Source organism: Haliotis rufescens, unplaced genomic scaffold (genome assembly GCF_023055435.1).
Source record: "Haliotis rufescens isolate VD_foot unplaced genomic scaffold, xgHalRufe1.0.p SCAF_17, whole genome shotgun sequence".
Classification (NCBI taxonomy): Eukaryota; Metazoa; Mollusca; class Gastropoda; order Lepetellida; family Haliotidae; genus Haliotis; species Haliotis rufescens.
The window spans coordinates 25,855,846-25,877,438 of NW_025963857.1; the positions used below are offsets into that span (position 1 = coordinate 25,855,846).

General features: G+C 42.1%; 2 protein-coding genes across 5 annotated transcripts in view; one reads left to right on the forward strand and one right to left on the reverse strand.

Annotated features, from left to right (window-relative positions):
• LOC124113133 (glucose-6-phosphate isomerase-like) overlaps nt 1-15,687 on the forward strand; it is a 40,379-nt gene extending 24,692 nt beyond the window's left edge. The window contains exons 8-17 of the mRNA XM_046473373.2: nt 569-622; nt 1,854-1,914; nt 3,036-3,115; nt 4,173-4,256; nt 5,341-5,503; nt 7,715-7,791; nt 9,751-9,879; nt 12,881-12,956; nt 13,101-13,167; nt 14,374-15,687. Coding sequence (XP_046329329.1) covers nt 569-622; nt 1,854-1,914; nt 3,036-3,115; nt 4,173-4,256; nt 5,341-5,503; nt 7,715-7,791; nt 9,751-9,879; nt 12,881-12,956; nt 13,101-13,167; nt 14,374-14,497 — 915 coding nt within the window. The 3' untranslated portion in view covers nt 14,498-15,687. The remainder of the gene's footprint in view (nt 1-568; nt 623-1,853; nt 1,915-3,035; nt 3,116-4,172; nt 4,257-5,340; nt 5,504-7,714; nt 7,792-9,750; nt 9,880-12,880; nt 12,957-13,100; nt 13,168-14,373) is intronic.
• Nucleotides 15,688-17,387: 1,700 nt separating this feature from the next.
• Nucleotides 17,388-21,593, reverse strand: part of LOC124113130 (glycosylphosphatidylinositol anchor attachment 1 protein-like) — a 32,716-nt gene continuing 28,510 nt past the window's right edge. For all 4 annotated transcript variants that reach the window (XM_046473366.2, XM_046473367.2, XM_048397807.1 and 1 more), the window contains one exon: nt 17,388-20,995. In XM_046473366.2, the coding sequence (XP_046329322.2) occupies nt 20,725-20,995 (271 nt within the window). In that variant the 3' untranslated portion in view covers nt 17,388-20,724. The remainder of the gene's footprint in view (nt 20,996-21,593) is intronic.

Below are 21,593 nucleotides of genomic sequence, written 5' to 3' on the forward strand. Positions count from 1 at the left end.
GGTGTGACGTCATGACTTCCGGGTCACGTGCCGACTGTGAGAGGGCGCTGCCTCCTGGGCTGGTTGGGACAACTTTCTTCAGCAGCTGGATCTCACACAGTTCGTCTCTCTGTCAAACATAGCAGTAAATGCAATACGGAGTAATGCAGGATAAGTATACAAATGTAAAAAATATTTAGATTTTACTAAATTGTTAAGATGATGTAATGTGATCAATTTGTGATGTCATCAACCATACATGATGTCATTGTTCTCAACAATGAACGCTCGTCACACTGAAGACTCGGGTTCGATTCCCGACATGGGTACAATGTGTGAAGCCCATTTCTGGTGTCCCCCGCAGTGATATTGCTGGAATATTGCTAAAAGAGGCGTAAAACCATACTCACTCACTCACTCTCAACAATAAAGCAGTGTGATGTCATATCAATTGAACTGGCCAATCGGCAATGTTAATCTTAAGTCACATTTGCAAATTCGAATTTAAATTCGAACTTTCTACCCTTATGGATAATGTATAATATCTTAAATTACCTACATATTCAAACAATTCACAATTTTTTTTCAGCCCAAAGTGAAGGATTTCGGAATTGATGAGAAGAACATGTTTGCCTTCTGGGATGTAAGTATATTGTACTTTGTGTTACGAGTCGCCAGTCTTGTTTTGTTTAAAACACATATTTCCACAAACCAAGCTATGATATAAAACAAACAAAAACAGTTACATAACAAGATCAAAGAATGCTTTGCTTCCAATGGAGACCTATTTAAAATTATTCGTCATGATGAAATTGATAAAAGAAATGGTTGAAGAAGTTTCAAGGATTTTATTTTGGAGAAAATAAGTTTATGAACACACAATGCCATTTAGAAAGTGGTCACTTGTAACAAATGTCATATTTGGGATAACACGTTCTTAGTAAAGTACAGATTCTAGTACTTTTTCTGGTTGAGTCCGGGGCGGTCGGGTAGCCTAGAGGTTAAAGCATTCGCTTGTCACGCCAAGACCCGGGTTTGATTCCCGACATGGGTTCAATGTGTGAAGCCTATTTCTCGTGTCCCCCGCTGTGATATTGCTGGAATATTGCTAAAAGCGGCGTAAAAACATAATCACTCACTCACTCTGGTTGAGTCCTGTCCGGGATTCAAACCCACACTGCCAGAATGAGATACCAAATTGCCAGCACCAGAAGTCAGCGATGTAACCCACTCAGCCACCGAGGCTTCCAAAAAATGAAAGTCTGACAGCTTCAACCATGTTTTAACAAAAGCGTCTAGATCACATACTTTGTTTACCCCTCTGACAAGTGTAAATTGTCATTTAGAAATTGCTACATGGTTCCTGTTCTATTAATTGAGGATTGCGATCTCACAATCTGACGATTCAAGAATCATGTGTATCGAGATATCGTAGGTATCGGTGAATCATTACAGCCCTAACCGCCTCCGTGGTCTAATGGTAGAGCGTCTGCCCGGAGAGCAGAAGGCCCGGGGTTCGATCCCCAGCCGTGTCATACCAAAAGACGTTAAAAGATGGTACTTGTTGTTACCCTGTCTGGCGCTCGGCATTAAGGGGCTAAAACAAGGACTGGTCAGCTCGGAGTCAGTATCCTGTGTCTGAGTGGGGTATTCATGTTAAACTGCGGCATGGTATCTCAGTGTGCTAGCACTATAAATCGGCATCAGTCCGGACTAGCACAAGCAGCCACACACACACATACACGTGCATGCCCGTTGCTATATAAGTGCAATAATCTTGGACGCAACGTTAAACCCCATTTCACCTCACCACACCATTACAGCCCTAGTGTCTACATTACCACTGCTTGATTGGACTCAACCTTCCCTTTCAGTGGGTCGGTGGACGTTATTCCTTGTGGTCCGCCATTGGCCTCTCCATTGCTCTGTCCATAGGTAAGCTATTGAATGTTGGTACTTTAATGTTTGAGACCCGTGAAGATCCAGGGTAGAATAGGTCTTCAGCAACCCATGCTTGTCGCAAGAGGCGACTAACGGGATCGGGTGGTCAGGCTCACTGATTTGGTTGATGCATGTCATCGTATCCTGCGTGGATTGATGATGCTCATGATGTCAATCACTGGATTGTCTGGTCCAGACTCGATTATTTACAGACTGCCGTCATATAGCTGGAATATTGCTGAGTGAGGTGTTAAACAATAAACCAACCAACCAAAACTTTAATGTTTGAAGTTTAATTTCCTCTCTTGATGGATAAGGCCACATCATAGCTTTGGTTTGTCTTTATAAAACTGTTCATCCATATCACTTAACGTCCTGAATGCAAATTGTTATTTTTAAGGTAGATTTAGGCGGAACTTATGTTCAAAAGAGGCATTTTGATTGGTTGATGATTTGAAAGAAAATCTTTAGCAACATTAGCAATAAGAGTGATGGAGATGGTCCATCACTTCAGACACAAATCTGTGATGATGGTCCAGGGAAGTTGTGATAGAATGGAGAATTAATACATGAAGAATCGAGGATGTTAGGTTATAAAACCTGGACCAGACAAACACATGATTAATATGAGCAACTATCCACATCACTGTGAAGGGAAAATAACATAAAAGCCTTCTGAAATTGTTCAGTTCGTATGACGAGCTCTGAGTTTTTGTGATATCTCCTTATCTTACTACTCTCATCTCTTGCCCAGCTTGGGTCCTTATGAAATCTAAGACATGGAATGGCAATGAACATTATTTCGGTAATATCACATGTCAGATTGATGTGTCTGGAAAGCGCCAAGTGATGCAGGTCTCAGCCATTTACCACTTTGGTGAAACCCATGTTCATGGTGCTAACAACATGAACAAAACTAGAAACATAATTTGATGCAAACCCATGAACATAGGATCCTGGCATGCCTAAGGGAGACAACTCTGTTGGGTGACTTGTGTCACCTAACACAACTGGGCCCCAACCTGTATCTGGCTGAAATAAAGAGGCAATGTTACTAACTGGAGAAGATTAATCAAGTAATGTTTAAGAATTAATTTTGTATTTGTGACCCACAGGCATGGATAACTTTGAGCAGCTGCTGGAAGGGGGGCATTACATGGATCAACATTTCACCACTGCACCTCTGGAGCAAAACGTGAGTAGACATTTTTAAACTCTGAAAAATTTTATATTTTAGATTTCAGTTTTGCACCCCAGCCATAAATTCATAACAATATTTGCAGATTTGGTATTAAGGGATAAGTTACTGACAATTTTAGGATATCAGTGTCAAATTCAATAATCACATTCATTTGTTGCAATAAGCCATCAACCCGTGAAGATCCAGCGTAGAATAGCTTTTCAGCAACCCAACCACACTGATATCCTAAAATCTTGAAGTACAAAACATTTCTGAGAAAGATTGATTGATATAGTCCAGACATCTTTTCTAGATGTCATGCAGTAAACTACGGTTATAACGAAAATGCTTAAAACAAACTGACAGTTATAACGAACTGATGGTTATAACAAACTTACTGTTTTGGTCCCGACTACTTGCTGTAGTTATGCTCTAAATATGCTTAAAATGAACTATGGTTATAACGAACTAAAATTAGTAGTCCCTTTGTGTTCGTTACGACCGTAGTTTACTGTGTGTGAAAATATTCAAAATATTGTGGGATACCTCTGGCAACACTAATATATGGAAGTCTGTTTGGAAGAGCTTTGGATGGATAACCCACCAGGGTTCTTACCACTTTTAAAAAAAATAAACAAAAGTCACCACAACTTGTAACAGCTCTGTAACTTTAAATCTCACCCAAGCACTGAATCCCCATCACACATACACACGTTCCTGATGGAGTTCGTCAACCTGGACATGATGCTTGCCCCATTCCCACCACTTGTCTATTTCTGTGCTTTAATTTTGGAATGAGATGAATAGAATATTCCGTCTCACAATTGAAATTATTATGTTTGAATATTGATGATTTATTTATTATGGCTTCAAGAAGGGGAGAGGGGCGGTCTGTTTGACTAGTGTTGAAAGCGTTCGCTCGTCACGCCGAAGACCCGGGTTTGATTCCCGACATGGGTACAATGTGTGAAGCCCATTTCTGGTGTCCCCCGCCATGATATTGCTGGAATATTGCTAAAAGCGGCGTAAAATCATACTCACTCACTCTAGAAGTGGAGTGTTTGTATTTCAGATTCCAGTGATCCTGGCCCTCCTGGGTGTCTGGTACAGCAACTTCTACAAGTCGGAGTCCATCACCCTACTGCCATATGACCAGGTACGTACTTTCAGCTGATTCAGTACTTAATTCCTCCTCGTTATTGGTCGTAATCCGTGAAATTGTTACTGTGGTAATCTGCCATTTTGTTCGTCTGTCAGGGATGAAATCTTAGATCGCTTCGTTATCTGCTCGATCAGTTTGTCGGGTACGGTAGCCATCTTTGTGAAGCCTTTCGAAATAACAGTGAGTGTGTGTGTGATTTGGGTTTAACGCTGCTTATAATTGCACTTATATCATGGCATGTCAGCTTAATGTTGGAGGAAAGCCGTAAGTGATGCAGGTCTTAGACGTTTTCCACTTCGGTGAAACCCACGAGCATGTGTATGGTGCTGACAAATCTTTAAACATAATCAGGGCGAACTTGAATTCGAACCCACAATCATAGGTTTCTGGCATGCGAAGGGACGCACCCTAGCACAGAAAATTGTGACACCTTAGTTGAAAGGGCGACCCGTGCCGCCTCGAAATCTGATTGGAAATTGGTTTTCATGATAAAGGACACGACTCGTGTTCTACACTGGGTGGCGCCACAATTGAGCAAAGAAGGTGAGGTGAAATGGGGTTTAACGTCGCGTCAAAGATTATTGCACTTATATAGTGACATGCATGTACGTGTGTGTGTGTGTTGCTGCTTGTACTAGTCTGCCGATTTATAGTACTAGTCTGGAATGATGCCAATTTATAGTGCTAGCTCACTGAGATACCATGCCGCAGTTTAACATGAATACCCTACTCAGACACAGTATACTGAGCTGACCAGTCCTTGTTTTAGCCCCTTAATGCCAAGCGCCAGACAGGGTAACAACAAGTACCATCTTTTACCGTCTTTTGGTATGACGTGGCCGGGGATCGAACCCCGGACCTTCCGCTCTCCGGGCTGACGCTCTACCACTAGACCACGGAGGTGGTCATTCAGCAAAGAAAAGTACACTTGACGTAGCAAGGTTGGAAATTAGGCTTTCGGATGATGATTGCTATTCAGCCTTGTCTCCGTTTAACAGCTATAAGTGATCTACGCAGTGTTGAACCACTCCCTCACCGTGTGGCGCATTATGAAAGTGACGTTCATCTGTTGTTTCAGTACATGCACCGGTTTGCAGCCTACTTCCAGCAGGGTGACATGGAGAGCAACGGCAAGTACGTGACACGGAGTGGTCAGCGCGTGGACTACACCACCGGCCCCATAGTGTGGGGAGAACCAGGGACAAATGGGCAGCATGCCTTCTACCAACTCATCCATCAAGGTACTGGAACACACCTGGACTGTATAGGAACACACCTGTACTTTAACACACCTGGACTGTATGGGAACACACCTGTACTTTAACACACCTGGACTGTATGGGAACACACCTGGACTGTATAGGAACACACCTGTACTTTAACACACATGTACTGTATGGGAACACACCTGGACTGTATGGGAACACACCTGGACTGTATGGGAACACACCTGGACTGTACGTGAACACACCTGTACTTTAACACAACTGTACTGTAACACACCTCCACTGTACTGTCAGGGAACACACCTGGACTTTAACACACCTGGACTTTAACACACCTGGACTTTAACACACCTGGACTGTATGGGAACACACCTGGACTGTATGGGTACACACCTGTACTTTAACACACCTGGACTGTATGGGAACACACCTGGACTGTATGGGAACACAACTGTACTGTATAGAAACAAACCTGTACTTTAACACACCTGGACTGTATAGGAACACACCTGTACTTTAACACACATGTACTGTATGGGAACACACCTGGACTGTATGGGAACACACCTGGACTGTATGGGAACACACCTGGACTGTATGGGAACACACCTGGACTGTATAGGAACACACCTGTACTTTAACACACCTGGACTGTATAGGAACACACCTGTACTTTAACACACATGTACTGTATGGGAACACACCTGGACTGTATGGGAACAAACCTGTACTTTAACACACCTGGACTGTATGGGAACACACCTGGACTGTATGGGAACACACCTGGACTGTATAGGAACACACCTGTACTTTAACACACATGTACTGTATGGGAACACACCTGGACTGTATGGGAACACACCTGGACTGTATGGGAACACACCTGGACTGTACGTGAACACACCTGTACTTTAACACAACTGTACTGTAACACACCTCCACTGTACTGTCAGGGAACACACCTGTACTTTAACACAACTGTTCTGTAACACACCTCTACTGTACTGTAACACATAACCTGTGAAGAACTGGGTTAGAATAGGTCTTCAGCAACCCATGAGGCAATTATACTTGTCATAAGAGGCGATTAACGGGACCGAGTGGTCAGGTTCGCTGACTTGGTTATTGCATGTCATTGTATCCCAATTGTGTGGATCGATGCTTACGATGTCCATCACTGGATTGGCTGGTCCAGACTCAACTATTAACAGACCGCTGTTATATAGCTGTAATATTGCTGTGATATTGCTGTAATATTGCCGAGTGCAACGTTAAACAAAAACAACAAAATTAAGAAATGAATTTGTTAGTCTTTGACTGAAGACAGTGAGGACAGTGTTATTCTTGTTATTCTGGGTTGTCTGGTCCAGACTCGATATTTACAGGCTGCTCGGATGAAGCTGGCATATTGCCAACATTCTGCCATGGCTCAGAGGAATGCTTGATTCTGATTGGTCCAAATAAGATTAAGACCTGGTACCTAATTCCATTAGATACCCCACAATCCTAGCACAGCTATGATACCATAAATTGAAACACTGTGTTTTCAGTTAACGGCATTTCGAATATATTAAATAAATTCAAAGAGAAAATAAACTTGAGAATATTTTGGGGAAATCTGTATATGGCTTTTCACATCTTGATATCCAGTAAACAGCCTGAAAAAGAAGTTTCAAAGTGTCTGTTTGATGTGATTGCAACCTCCTGAGTGACTGTTCTACAAGTTCACTGCATTCAGACCCCCTGTGTATCTCACTATTTTCATGAACTTCTGTTTCCTGAATTCTAAGAAAGCTTTGCATCCAGTTCTGAAAAATATGAAGTTTTCTTCTTTTATCAAATATAACTGCTGCCGTGCACATTTGGTGGGAAATGTTACCTGCACTGGGTGCAACCTGGCAATAATAGTTACCTGCACTTGCGACGTTTTACCTGCACTGGTGCTGCTTGAATACAGCAAGATCATTTATTAAGAAAATATTTTGAAAATCTATTTTGGGTAAGGAATGATGTTTTTGTACAAGCAAATTATATTTGATTAATTAATTAATTTGAATTTTATGTGACTTACTTCTCAATAGAAGTTAAAGAACTTAAGATTTGAGTAGTATTTGATTATTCTTTATTCTACCATGAATTTGGAATTAACTTGATTATGATTGGTCAATCAGAGGCTATTAAGTCACAATAGATGCATGTAGTATCATATGATCCTTTGATCTCCAGGAACCCGCCTGATTCCGTGTGACTTCCTGATGCCAGTAGAGACACATAACCCAGTACAGAAAGGCCTTCACCATGAGGTAGGTACAGTTTGTGTTAGGACCACTACCTTCACCATGAGGTAGGTGGAGACTCACAACCTATCTTGTACGGAAAGGCCTTCACCATGAGGTAGGTGCTGTTTGTGTTAGGACCACTACCTTCACCATCAGGTAGGTGGAGACTCACAACCCATCCTGTACAGAGAGGCCTTCACCATGAGGTAGGTGGAGACTCACGACCCACCCTGTACAGAGAGGCCTTCACGATGAGGTAGGTGGAGGCTCACCCCCCTGTACAGAAAGGCCTTCACCATGAGGTAGGTGGAGACTCACCCCCCTGTACAGAAAGGCCTTCACCATGAAGTAAGTGGAGACTCACCCCCCTGTACAGAGAGGCCTTCACCATGAGGTAGGTTGAGACTCACTAACCTCTACAGAAAGGCCTTCACAATGAGGTAGGTTGAGACTCACCCCCCTGTACAGAAAGGCCTTCACCATGAGGTAGGTGGAGACTCACCCCCCTGTACAGAAAGGCCTTCACCATGAGGTAGGTGGAGACTCACCCCCTGTACAGAAAGGCCTTCACCTTGAAGTAAGTGGAGACTCACCCCCCTGTACAGAGAGGCCTTCACCATGAGGTAGGTGGAGACTCATCCCCCTGTACAGAAAGGCCTTCACCATGAAGTAAGTGGAGACTCACCCCCCTGTACAGAGAGGCCTTCACCATGAGGTAGGTGGAGACTCACCCCCCTGTACAGAAAGGCCTTCACCATGAGGTAGGTGGGGACACACAACCCTGTACAGAAAGGCCTTCACCATGAGGTAGGTCGAGACTCACCCCCCCCTGTACAGAAAGGCCTTCACCATGAAGTAAGTGGAGACTCACCCCCCTGTACAGAAAGGCCTTCACCATGAGGTAGGTGGAGACTCACCCCCCTGTACAGAAAGGCCTTCACCATGAGGTAGGTGGAGACTCACCCCCCCTGTACAGAAAGGCCTTCACCATGAAGTAAGTGGAGACTCACCCCCCTGTACAGAAAGGCCTTCACCATGAGGTAGGTGGAGACTCACTAACCTCTACAGAAAGGCCTTCACCATGAGGTAGGTGGAGACTCACCCCCCCTGTACAGAAAGGCCTTCACCATGAAGTAAGTGGAGACTCACCCCCCTGTACAGAAAGGCCTTCACCATGAGGTAGGTGGAGACTCACTAACCTCTACAGAAAGGCCTTCACCATGAGGTAGGTGGAGACTCACCCCCCCTGTACAGAAAGGCCTTCACCATGAAGTAAGTGGAGACTCACCCCCCTGTACAGAAAGGCCTTCACCATGAGGTAGGTGGAGACTCACTAACCTCTACAGAAAGGCCTTCACCATGAGGTAGGTGGAGACTCACCCCCCTGTACAGAGAGGCCTTCAGTCCTGTCTAAATTTGGGCTCAATCTATAACCCCCTTATGCAGCGAAAGAAATGAGTAAGGCCACATGTTTTTGATTTTTCATTTCACGGGCTACATCACTTTCAGTGATTCAAGAAGCCAGTTGCAGTTTTATCTCCATGGCAGAATGACTTTCATATAAATCAATGATTAACAAAGCTATTTATTTATTTTTTATTTTGAACGACCTTGTGTGGAAAAGCTGGAATAAATTCGTGAAACATAAAATTAAAAAAATATTGCCGAATCTGCAGAAAGAATCCTTCATGTAAAAAGCCTGGAAATGTCCTCTTTGGAACCAAAAATATCTATGTAACTTTTGTAAGTATTAATTGTGCAACTACTGAGAACTAGTGTTTTCTTGGCTTAGGGGCTCTGATCATGGAAATTTCAGTAGTATGAATCAGGCTGTGACTAGTCCGAAGTCCAAAGCCCGAGTCTAGTAAAATTCGGAGTAGATAATTTTTATATTAATCTTAGCTTAGTGTTAAATTACAGCACTGTTAGTACTGGCATCATATTGTATACCAATGCCAGTGATGTTGGCCATGTGTGTTCCAGATCCTGCAAGCTAACTTCCTGGCCCAGACAGAGGCTCTGATGAAAGGCAAGACCCGGGCAGAGGCTGAGGCTGAACTGAAGGCATCTGGCATGGAGGCTAGCAAGATAGCCCACATCCTGCCCCACAAGGTGCTTCTCCATCTTCAGCTTCATTGAGGCGATACACATATTGTGTGTCAGGTTTGTGGGTGTTAGATGATATTTGAAACCTGTGGCTTAAATGGAGGTTTCAAATGTTGAAATGTCCACACATCAAATACTCAATAACACCCCCAATTCTGCAAACACATCAATCAATCAGTTTATTTGGTAATAAGGCCTTAGGGCCACATACAGATATATACAGTTTAGTTTCAAATCAAGCGCTGCTTGAAATGATATTTCGAGTACCGGTACATAATGTTTATCAACATTGAAATTACAAAGATTTCTTGCTAATTTTCCGTAGCTGTTTCTACCTGTACTCAAACAGTCATGAGACATATGTGCATGTTTCATGACAACTGAATCACATGTATATCGGAAGGCAGATGACATGTGTCCCAATTGTCTGAGGCTCTGTGGGCGGTCGGGTAGCCTAGTGGTTAAAGCGTTCGCTCGTCACGCCGAAGATCCGGGTTCGATTCCCGACATGGGTACAATGTGTGAAGCCCATTTCTCGTGTCCCCCGCCGTGATATTGCTGGAATATTGCTAAAAGCGGCGTAAAACCATAGTCACTCACTCACTCTGAGGCTCTGTATTTCGTTGTGCTGAGTTGCATCCCTTGGGCATGCCAGAAACCTGTGATAGGGATTTGAATCCTGCTTTGCCCGATTATGTTTCTTGATTAGTCAGCACCATACCCGTGCTCGTGTGATTCACCAAAGTGGTAAACATCTTGGACCTGCATCATTTCATGCTTTCTTTCCACATGAAGCTAACACACCGTGATATAAGTGGAATATTGTTGAAAGTGATCTTGAACCAAGTCATTCACTCACCAATATATCTGATGAAAAATTATTCCAGTGGAGGTAAAATTATGTTTTGAAAAGAGACGCTAGGTTCTCCATGTTTTCTATGGTGTTCTCATTCCCTGTACATTCTATGGTGTTCATGTACTCTGTGTATCCTATGGTGTGCTTGTTCCCTGTGTATCCTATGGTGTTCTTGTTCCCCGTGTATCCTATGGTGTTCATGTTCCCTGTGTATCCTATGGTGTTCATGTTCCCTGTGTATCCTATGGTGTTCTTGTTCCCTGTGTATCCTATGGTGTTCATGTTCCCTGTGTATCCTATGGTGTTCATGTTCCCTGTGTATCCTATGGTGTTCTTGTTCCCTGTGTATCCTATGGTGTTCTTGTTCCCTGTACATCCTATGGTGTTCTCATTCCCTGTACATCCTATGGTGTTCATGTTCCCTGTGTATCCTATGGTGTTCATGTTCCCTGTGTATCCTATGGTGTTCTTGTTCCCTGTGTATCCTATGGTATTCTTGTTACTTGTGTATCCTATGGTGTTCATGTTGCCTGTACATCCTATGGTGTTCATGTTCCCTGTACATTCTATTGTGTTCATGTTCCCCGTGTATCCTATGGTGTTCTTGTTCCCTGTGTATCCTATGGTGTTCTCGTTCCCTGTGTATCCTATGGTGTTCATGTACCCTGTGTATCCTATGGTGTTCATGTTCCCTGTGTATCCTATGGTGTTCATGTTCCCTGTGTATCCTATGGTGTTCTTGTTCCCTGTGTATCCTATGGTGTTCATGTTCCCTGTGTATTCTATGGTGTTCATGTTCCCTGTGTATCCTATGGTGTTCTCGTTCCCTGTACATCCTATGGTGTTCATGTACCCCGTGTATCCTATGGTGTTCATGTTCCCTGTGTATCCTATGGTGTTCATGTTCCCTGTACATTCTATGGTGTTCATGTTCCCTGTGTATCCTATGGTGTTCATGTTCCCTGTGTATCCTATGGTGTTCATGTTCCCTGTGTATCCTATGGTGTTCATGTTCCCTGTGTATTCTATGGTGTTCATGTTGCCTGTACATTCTGTGGTGTTCATGTTCTCTATATATTCTATATGGGGCGGTCGGGTAGCCTAGGGGTTAAAGCGATCACTCGTCACGCCGAAGACCCGGGTTCGATTCCCGACATGGGTACAATGTGTGAAGCCCATTTCTGGTGTCCCCCGCCGTGATATTGCTGGAATATTGCTAAAAGTGTATCCTATGGTGTTCATGTTCCCTGTGTATCCTATGGTGTTCTCGTTCCCTGTGTATCCTATGGTGTTCATGTTCCCTGTGTATCCTATGGTGTTCTTGTTCCCTGTGTATCGTATGGTGACTTGTTCCCTGTGTATCCTATGGTGTTCATGTTCCCTGTACATTCTATGGTGTTCATGTTCCCTGTGTATCCTATGGTGTTCATGTTCCCTGTGTATCCTATGATGTTCATGTTCCCTGTGTATCCTATGGTGTTCATGTTCCCTGTGTATCCTATTGTGTTCATGTACCCTGTGTCTCCTATGGTGTTCATGTTCCCTGTGTATCCTATGGTGTTCATGTTCCCTGTGTATCCTATGGTGTTCATGTTCCCTGTGTATCCTATGATGTTCATGTTCCCTGTGTATCCTATGGTGTGCATGTTCCCTGTGTATCCTATGGTGTTCATGTTCCCTGTGTATCCTATGGTGTTCATGTTCCCTGTACATTCTATGGTGTTCATGTTCCCTGTACATCCTATGGTGTTCATGTACCCTGTGTATCCTATGGTGTTCTTGTTCCCTGTGTATCCTATGGTGTTCATGTTCCCTGTACATTCTATTGTGTTCATGTTCCCTGTACATTCTATGGTGTTCATGTTCTCCATATATTCTATATGGGGCGGTCGGGTAGCCTAATGGTTAAAGCGGTCGCTCGTCACGCCGAAGACCCGATTCCCGACATGGGTACAATGTGTGAAGCCCATTTCTGGTTTCCCCCGCCTTGATATTGCTGGAATATTGCTAAAAGCGGCGTAAAACCATACTCACTCACTCAGTATATATTCTATGGTGACTTGTTCCCTGTGTATCCTATGGTGTTCTCGTTCCCTGTGTATCCTATGGTGTTCATGTTCCCTGTGTATCCTATGGTGTTATGTGTTGCAGGTGTTTGAAGGCAATCGTCCCAGCAACTCCATCATCTTCCAGAAACTCACACCATTCATGCTTGGAGCTCTCATAGGTAGGTACATAGCTGTTAAAGTCCTTCAAACACTTTTAAAATATTCATTGATAAGCCGTATCGATTTAGCATGGTTAGAATATCCACAAAGTTGACTGTTTAAACATGTTGTTTAATTAAGGGTGTTATTTCTCTGTCTTTCAGCCATGTACGAAATGAAGATCTTCACCCAAGGTGTCATCTGGGATATCAACTCCTTCGATCAATGGGGGTAAGTTCTGAGAAATGAAAAAAATGAACATACAGGAAGTAAATAAATAAATTTATAACATAGATGTATTGTAAATTTTAACCTACAGCTATGGTACTTCTTTCCTGAAACCTCCACTTGTAATAAGGAGTCATTTGGTGTCCCACATTCCTGCATTTGCTGTGAGGCGGGGATATTGGTATTAGTCTCTGTCCATCTCATAGTTGTTATAAGCAAGTTATCTCCAGAATTTCATGGACTAGGCAGAGCTACAGATAAGCAGCGTATTTGCGTAAAATACCCCCCAAAATATATTCAAAACCCAATTACTTTTAGCAAATTTGCGTACAGAAACGCAAGAATTAAATGAAAAACTCAAATGTATAAAAACTGCTCGCATAAACACCCAATGAAGCTAATTCAGCATAGGTACAAAGGAGCTAATTTTCTAAACACAATTACGAGCTAATTCACTTTCCGAGTCAAGCCTATATATTTAGAACAGTTATCATGGTTATGTACATCTACTAAAACATTACTTCATTGTTTTTTAATCTTGTAATGTTCATTCTTTTGGGGAAATACCCAATAGAGTGATGAATAGATGAGTGAAAAAATATTGGTTACACAATGAAAAATGTAATAACCCAATTAAAATAGAAACCCTAGAGTAAAAACTTAATTGCTTAAAAAGTTATCTGGAGCTCTGATCAGGTTCAACTATGGTGCCAATGTGCCTTCACCCCATATCACCTGACTTCTAATTCTTGTTGGGGGCAAGGGTGGCCCAGTCGTCTAAGGCGCCGCAATTCTCTGTGCAGAGTTGCATCCCCTGGGCAAGCCAGAAACCTATGATTGTGAGTTCGAATCCCGCTTCGCCCCAATTTTGACAATGGCGCCACTGCTTGGTAACCTTATTGCATGACATCATGGCACTGAGAGGGCACTGGTGGCCAAGTAGTCTAAGGCGCCGCAAATCACTCTGCAGAGTTGCGTCCCTTGGGCATGCCAGAACCCTATGATTTGAATCCTGTTTGGCCCAGATTGTTTCTGGGTTTGTCGGCACCATACCCGTGCTCGTGGGTTTCCCTGAAGTGGTAAACGTCTGAGACCTGCATCACTTCCAGCTTTCCTCCCACATTAAGCTGACATGCCACGATATAACTGGAATACTGTCAAAAGCGGCGTTAAACCCAACTCACTCACTCACTCTAATTCTTGTTTCAGCGTTGAGCTGGGTAAGCAGCTAGCCAAGGTGATCCAGCCAGAGCTGAGTGGCCCTGACCCCGTCAGCACCCATGATTCCTCCACAAATGGACTCATCAACTTCTTCAAGTCTCACAGGAAGTGACTGCAGTTATCTCCCTTAGCTATGACCTTCACTGAGGTCAAATCCGACTGTCAATACCAAAGTCACCTTTGAAGCACTCCTAAAGGGTAGAATGTCTTTGCCATTTTGCAAGTTTCGCCCAATTCTACGCACTGCACTATAATAAACCTTCTCCAGAGCTCACATACTAACTGAAAATACTTGTTTGTTTTCTTATCTTCTTTTGCTAGCTCAATCAAACATAAGTGATAAATGCATCATTCAGATTGTTTTTGTTTTATGAACATTATGATGAAGTAAAGAAAATATTTTTGTAATTTTATTGAATTATTTGTATCAAGTACCTGAATGTTCACTTTTCACAGTCAGTGCTATTTGACCTTATACTAGATATATTTTGTTGAAAATTTGTTGAAATCCATTGATTGGTTTATAGGGCCCTAAACAGTTGACAAGTTGATTAGATCAGCCATCAACTAGTTGGTCTTACCCACAGTTGACAATAGTTGATCAAATCAACAGTCAACTAGTTGATCAAGTTAAAAGTCATGTAAAAAATCAAGCAGTCATTGGTGACTGAGTGTTGCATTTCAGATCATTTGTGGATGTAGCATTTATCATTGGATGAAGGTTTAGGATAACACCCCTAGCTATTCAATTTGTAGCATAACCAACTAATTCCAGATATATCCATGATTAATGTGTTAACTGTCTCATCCATGTCAGGTTATATGCTTGCAGAGGCATCATAAAATGTCTGTCAAGAGTGCTAGTATGTTAAATTAGAGAATTGAAATGCCAAATCAAACGCAATGGATGCAGAAATAACTGATTCCAGCTCATCAATACTTATACTGGTGGGACGAGGTGTTAGGGTGGGACAATTCATTGATACGTCAAGTTTTGATGAGACTAGTGTTATAGGTCGATGTATCGATACGATGTTACATTGGTAGTGGTCTATTTGCAATGTCATCATCAGCTTGAGTCTCTTTTTCTGTATCACGATACATGTCGTATCATGATATCCTGGATATGTATCGTAATGTGAATGTGTACATCGTCCTGGCCCTATACACCCGATACCTTACGGAATCTCACTGTTGGCTGTTGGATGTTATTGTTATGTCAAAGAGACTTACTGTTTCTGCTTGTTTAAAAAAAGATGTTTAGAAGTGACTGTTATCTGCAATAAACTGAATGGGAAATTGTGTTTATTGTTCAGTTTCTGCGAATAATGCTTTTAGAGGTCTTTGATAGGCATTAGAAGTTGGGAGAACATGAAGACATGTGTATGGAGAACAACTTCTTTATCATTTGTTTTGTTTGTTTGTTGTTTAAAGACGCACTCAGCAATATTCCAGCTATATGACGGCGGTCTGTAAATAATCGAGTCTGGACCAGACAATCCAGTGATTGACATCATGAGCATCGATCCATGCAGTTGGGATCGATGACATGCATCAAACCAAGTCAGCGAGCCTGACCACCCGATCCCGTTAGTCGCCTCTTATGACAAGCATAGTGACCTTTTAAGGCAAGCATGGGTTGCTGAAGACCTATTCATCAGGTGATGCAGTAGCCACAGAACGTTACAAACATTCTGAGGCACACTGAAGGACAAAGATGTTGCTGTTTTGATGACAATGCACCACATCGCAAAGGGTGATGCTATGTTGAAACAGTGCCCTCTTTCTGCTCTGCCAGCTCCCCGTTTTGGTATGTCTCACGAGTACGAACTCGGAGTGCTTTGGTGCTTAGCGGACCTCACTGAAAGCATCTGTTATCCATAGATATTGTTTTAATGCTTTTCTCAATCGGAAAACATACTAATCAGAATGGAATGTTTTGGTTATAGGCAAGTGATTTGATAATTCCCACGCCTGATTACACACACCCTCCTTGCTCTCTACATTCCTAGCCGATCTCCCTCATGGTGGTACAGACCTGTGAAGATCCGGGGTAGAATAGGTCTTCAGCAACCCATGCTTGCCGTTAGTGGTGACTATGCTTCTAGTAAGAGGCGACTAACGGGATCAGGTGGTCAGGCTTGCTGACTTGGTTGATGCATGTAATCATGATATCATTCACTGGATTGTCTGGTCCAGACTAGATTATTTACAGACAGCCGTCACATAGCTGGAATATTGCAGAGTGCGGCGTTAAACAAAAAAACCAACCAATGTGGTACATGGTTGGTCCTGAGCTCGGCATGCTCGATTCCTGGGAATTTCTAGGGCTGCTGCCCTGCCCCACCCCACTTTACATTTGTCATGTTCCCTTCGACCCGCGATTTTATTCAAATGGCCTCTCTTCACCAAGATGCGAATAGGTTCCAGGTAGGATGAGATGGTTAATGCACATGTAGAAGCAGCTTAGATTGTACACTCCCAAGGGGGAGTGTACAATCTCATTAAAATCCAATCTCAGTTCTCAGCTACCCCTAAACAAAGATTGGAGGACAGCCCATATTAATGGGTCATGTCAGTACGACCTTTCATCCACCAATCAGAGCGTAGCCTACCAGATTGGCAAAAGTGACAGTCGGAATGTGTATACTAATCAAGCAACCTGGGAAAGGTCAACACGAGGCATTTCAAGTGACTGTTACATGCAGTACGACTGTTTCCATATAAAGCATGGTCTATCTCTCGCTTCAATGGGATAAACATTTGAAACAGAAGAGACTTTCCATAGCCCATGGGAAGTACTGCCATAAATGTCCATCATCTATTGGACATTCCAGTTTTTTCTTTTGATCAGTCTCCAAATTTTGAATCGAGAACTTCAAAGCGTAGTTTGGAATGGAAGTCGCCAGTTTGAAAGTTGTGCCAAAAAGCTGCTTTCTGATTGGATAATGCTGACTTCTTTTTACACATATCTTTGGTCGGTCAAAGTTCACAAAAATTCATATCAGAAATGGAATCCAGAAATTGAACAAGGTAAATTAACAATGCATGAATATTTCCTCTATCCTGGATACAGATCTATAGAAAAATCACGAAGTTTAGTTTTTCAGTAAAATATTTATTCTAGAAATAGAGTAACAAGAATATGCATAGTTGAGTGGGAATGTGATTCACTGACATCAAACATTCAACAACGACCATAGCATCACGCACACACACATATAATACATACAAGTGAAAGTGCATGAACATTGATAAGCATGATTGAATCTTCAAGAAAAACTAAACATTCATTTTTCTTTGTTCTGAGCAAAACCATAAACTTGTAGCTGCAAACTTATTCCAACAATGTTTCTTCCTAAGCATTCCTAAACTGCTGAAGCCAGACCAATATGTCTTGTTTTACAGGTTTTGGTGCTATTATGGGATGATTGGGGTTAATTTTCAACCCACCTGAAATAAAAGCTTTACTCCCAAAAAGTATAAGAATATAGTACTTTTCATTTTTACAAAAGTTATGGTAGATTATGTCAGTGAAATATGAAAATAATTTGATCTTGCCTTTGTGAAATCACGACACAGAAACAACATTCAATTGCACACTGTTCCATTCTACTAAGTCATTTGTTCCACAAATAACGTACATGTTAATATATAAGCAACACAGTGAGTGGTCAATCTAGGAACATGATCATGTCGTCAAACGCATCACTATGCTGCATAGCATGAAGTCACTCCACTACCCCTCCTCAGAGATTCCAAGGCAGTGAAGATCCAGGACTCCATTCCACAAACTGATCTTAGTGCCAAGAACATCTTAACTCAACATCTGGACCCGTTAAGATCCGGTGTAAGAACAGGTCTTCAGCAACTCATGCTGTAAGAGTCGACTATGTCTGTCATAAACAACTAACGGGTGGTCAGGCTGGCTGACTTGGTTGATGTTTGTCATCGTATCCCAATTGCATAGATCGATGCTCATGATGTCAATTACTAGATTGTCTGGTCCAGACTTCATTATTCACAGACCACCGTCATATAGCTGGAATATTGCTGAGTGCGGCATTAAACAACAGACAAACAAACCTGCAACATAGACTTACGATTGTCTTAGCGCTAAGATAGGTTGGTGGAACGGGGTCCTGGAGAGGATTACCTGGTCATTATCGTTTTACAAACTTGTCACATGACTACCAGTAGGTAAGCTTTCATTAACTGAAACAAAGACAATCGAATAGCACTGCACATTGGACGCATACAGCCATAATGGCAGCTTTTGTTTAGGGGACATTTTTTCGCAAATTTACAGCAAAATCCATCCAAAGATTACAAGTTGATCTATTTCATGGACTATATTTCGCACATTCACCGTGACTGCAAGAAATTCAACCTGGTTTCCAGTTCGGGTGTTAGTGGCTTGGTGATGATTGTGATGCATTTGACCGCATCCACCTCTGCCCATTCACCTGGTTGACTTGCAAGAATGAATTCATCGTGAATCCCCTGATGAACCTAATCTTACAAGGATGAATATTTGCCAACACTCGTCTCATCATGTTCACGCAGTGTATGACTATCCACTCGGAATGAGATGTTGATGTGACTATAAGCCCTCTCGTGCCTCACAAGGCAGCTTGAATTGTATACTCCCCAGGGAGCTGAGAATGAAATTTGAACGCACTGATCAACTGACCAGTATGATAATAATGCAGCGCCATGACCACTCACTTAGACAGAAGACACAACATAATTCGACTCATGATTATATAGCCTGCTCACACTGTCGACCACAGGTTTGTCACCTGATCAGCTCCACAAGTTTCAGAACGCTACCTCATTGAGATGCCCAACACAAAATCTTGTGATGGATTACTTGTGACCATTACAACAACAAGTGATGTACTTGACTATACTGAGATCACCAGATCATCATTAAAAGTCCGGGATTAAAACATACAGCATGGTATCAGATATTCTGGTAATAAATTAATCATGTTCACTGCTCACAACAAAATGGACAACTGAAATAAATCCTCGTATCAGTGTTGGCCAAGTAAATGCGAGGGGCAGTATCCGCTTATTGCTGAACTGTTGTCTACAGGCCCATACTTGCCCCGCTTGTTTGTAGTAACAGAAGTACCACCATTTCACTATTAAGATTAGGATTAGCACTCAAATCCTGCATTGTCCAAGAAGAAGGAACACACAACACGTACAAGTACCGTATTCGTTGTACTTAACGCCCCGCTCCAATAAGTGCCCCCTTAGCAATTAGAGCAGTCTGTATGTAATCTTTTAGCCCAAACATTTATTCGTTATTTGTGTAAATTATAGATTCATTACAGAAAACACAGGAGTATAAAAGGGATATATGACTGCCAAGTAACTATTATCGAAAAAGGTTTAGTTTCATTGACGTTTGAACTACGTTTAATATATACTGCTCGACTTAAGAACTACAAATTTCAGCGCTATTGAGCACCGTATGATGGAAATTAGGCGCTATACAAATTATTATTTCATTGTCATAAATTTAACTTGTTTTAATAAGCACCCCTATGTCAAATGCCCAGGGCGTTTATTACGGCGAATACGCTATGCTATGAACACATTTCATGAACTGCAATAGTTTAAGCCAACTTTGAAAACATAGTCTTATTCAGCAAAATACATTATAAATAATCTGACCTTACCTGTTGAAAATAATTACAACATTGTTGATCTAAAAAACAAATATTCTATGTAATGCAGTAATTCTAAAGTTTACAGTTTCAGATGAAATAATTTATGTTCCACTTTTTATTAAATTAAATGGAAATAATATTTCAGCAGTTTTCACTTGTCAGATTCATGTAATGATGTCAAATCTCAACCCAGTTGTCATACCAGGTCCCGTACATTCAACGTCTACGTGCACTTGGGGAGCATTTCAAAATTTCAATATAGAATAATTGCCTTAATTCATTAAGTTTTAAGACATGCCTCCCTCCAAAATTTCGTTCAGAAAATGCTGACAACCCTCAAAGAGATTCTTTTGTCAATGAAGGCTACATTGCAATAATATCCAGAGTTGTTGGTGTGGCAAAACTTGGGAGTATTTCAAAATGACTGCCTTTGTACTCTACTCATTTAAATTCCTTTCCTATTCAAAGAAAAAATGATGATTAGAGCTGTTATTTGTTATTTGAACTGACTTGTTATGTCTGATGGAAATCTTGCCGACTTGTTAACCTCCCTTTCCTTAACAAAAACAATTAAGATTTTTATTCGACATTCAGCTTTTGAACTGTTCCCTTATAAATAAACAACAACGACTAGACTGTCCCCCCCCATGCACCCCTAGGGCTCACAGTGAGGCACCCCCCAGAACATCAACCAGCTGGGGAAGACGACGAGACTCATCACTGTGTAGGTCCAGCTCCCGAAGAAACACTGGTCCAGCAGCCTCATCAACACACTCTGCTTCACGTACATCCACGACGACATCAGCAGGTCCAGGTAGCCGCTGTACTTGTCCCCCAGCACGAGGGTGTAAATGACAGCGCTGATGAAGAGGAACGATGCAGGGGACACTAGCAGTAGCAGCAGCTTCTGAAGCCATGTCAGAATCCTGGAACAAAAAAAAAGGCTTCACTAGACTCTTTCTTAAACATGCTGCTCCATTAGCAGCACAGGTTAGGAATGGTTCTCACTAATGCATGAAGATCCCTGTGAAGATCTGCGTTAAAATTGGTCTTCAGCAACCCATACTTGTCGTAAGAGGCGACTAACAGGATTGGGTGGTCAGGCTGGGTGACTTGGTTGATGCATGTCATCACATCCAGCTGCCTACATTGATGCCCATGATGTCAATCACTGGACTGTCTGGTCCAGACTCAATTATTTACAGACTGCCATCATATAGCTGGAATATTGCAGAGTGTGGTGTAAACAACAAACGAAACAAAATTTAGGTGTGCCCTTTGGAAAATATACTTTTGAGCCATCTTTGATCCCAGGGAATATTATTCCACCATTAGGTAGATAATAATAAACAATTTGTTTTCTGTTCATTGAGATTGATGATACCGTTTTCCGTTTCAGGATCCAAAGGACCATTTTGTGTATCAACATACTGTGCATTAAGCATGTTAAGCATGTTCACATGTTCACTTCCCTTCGGTAATTCCATTTACTGATGAAACTGATTTCCAAACGTGCCCTCCGGA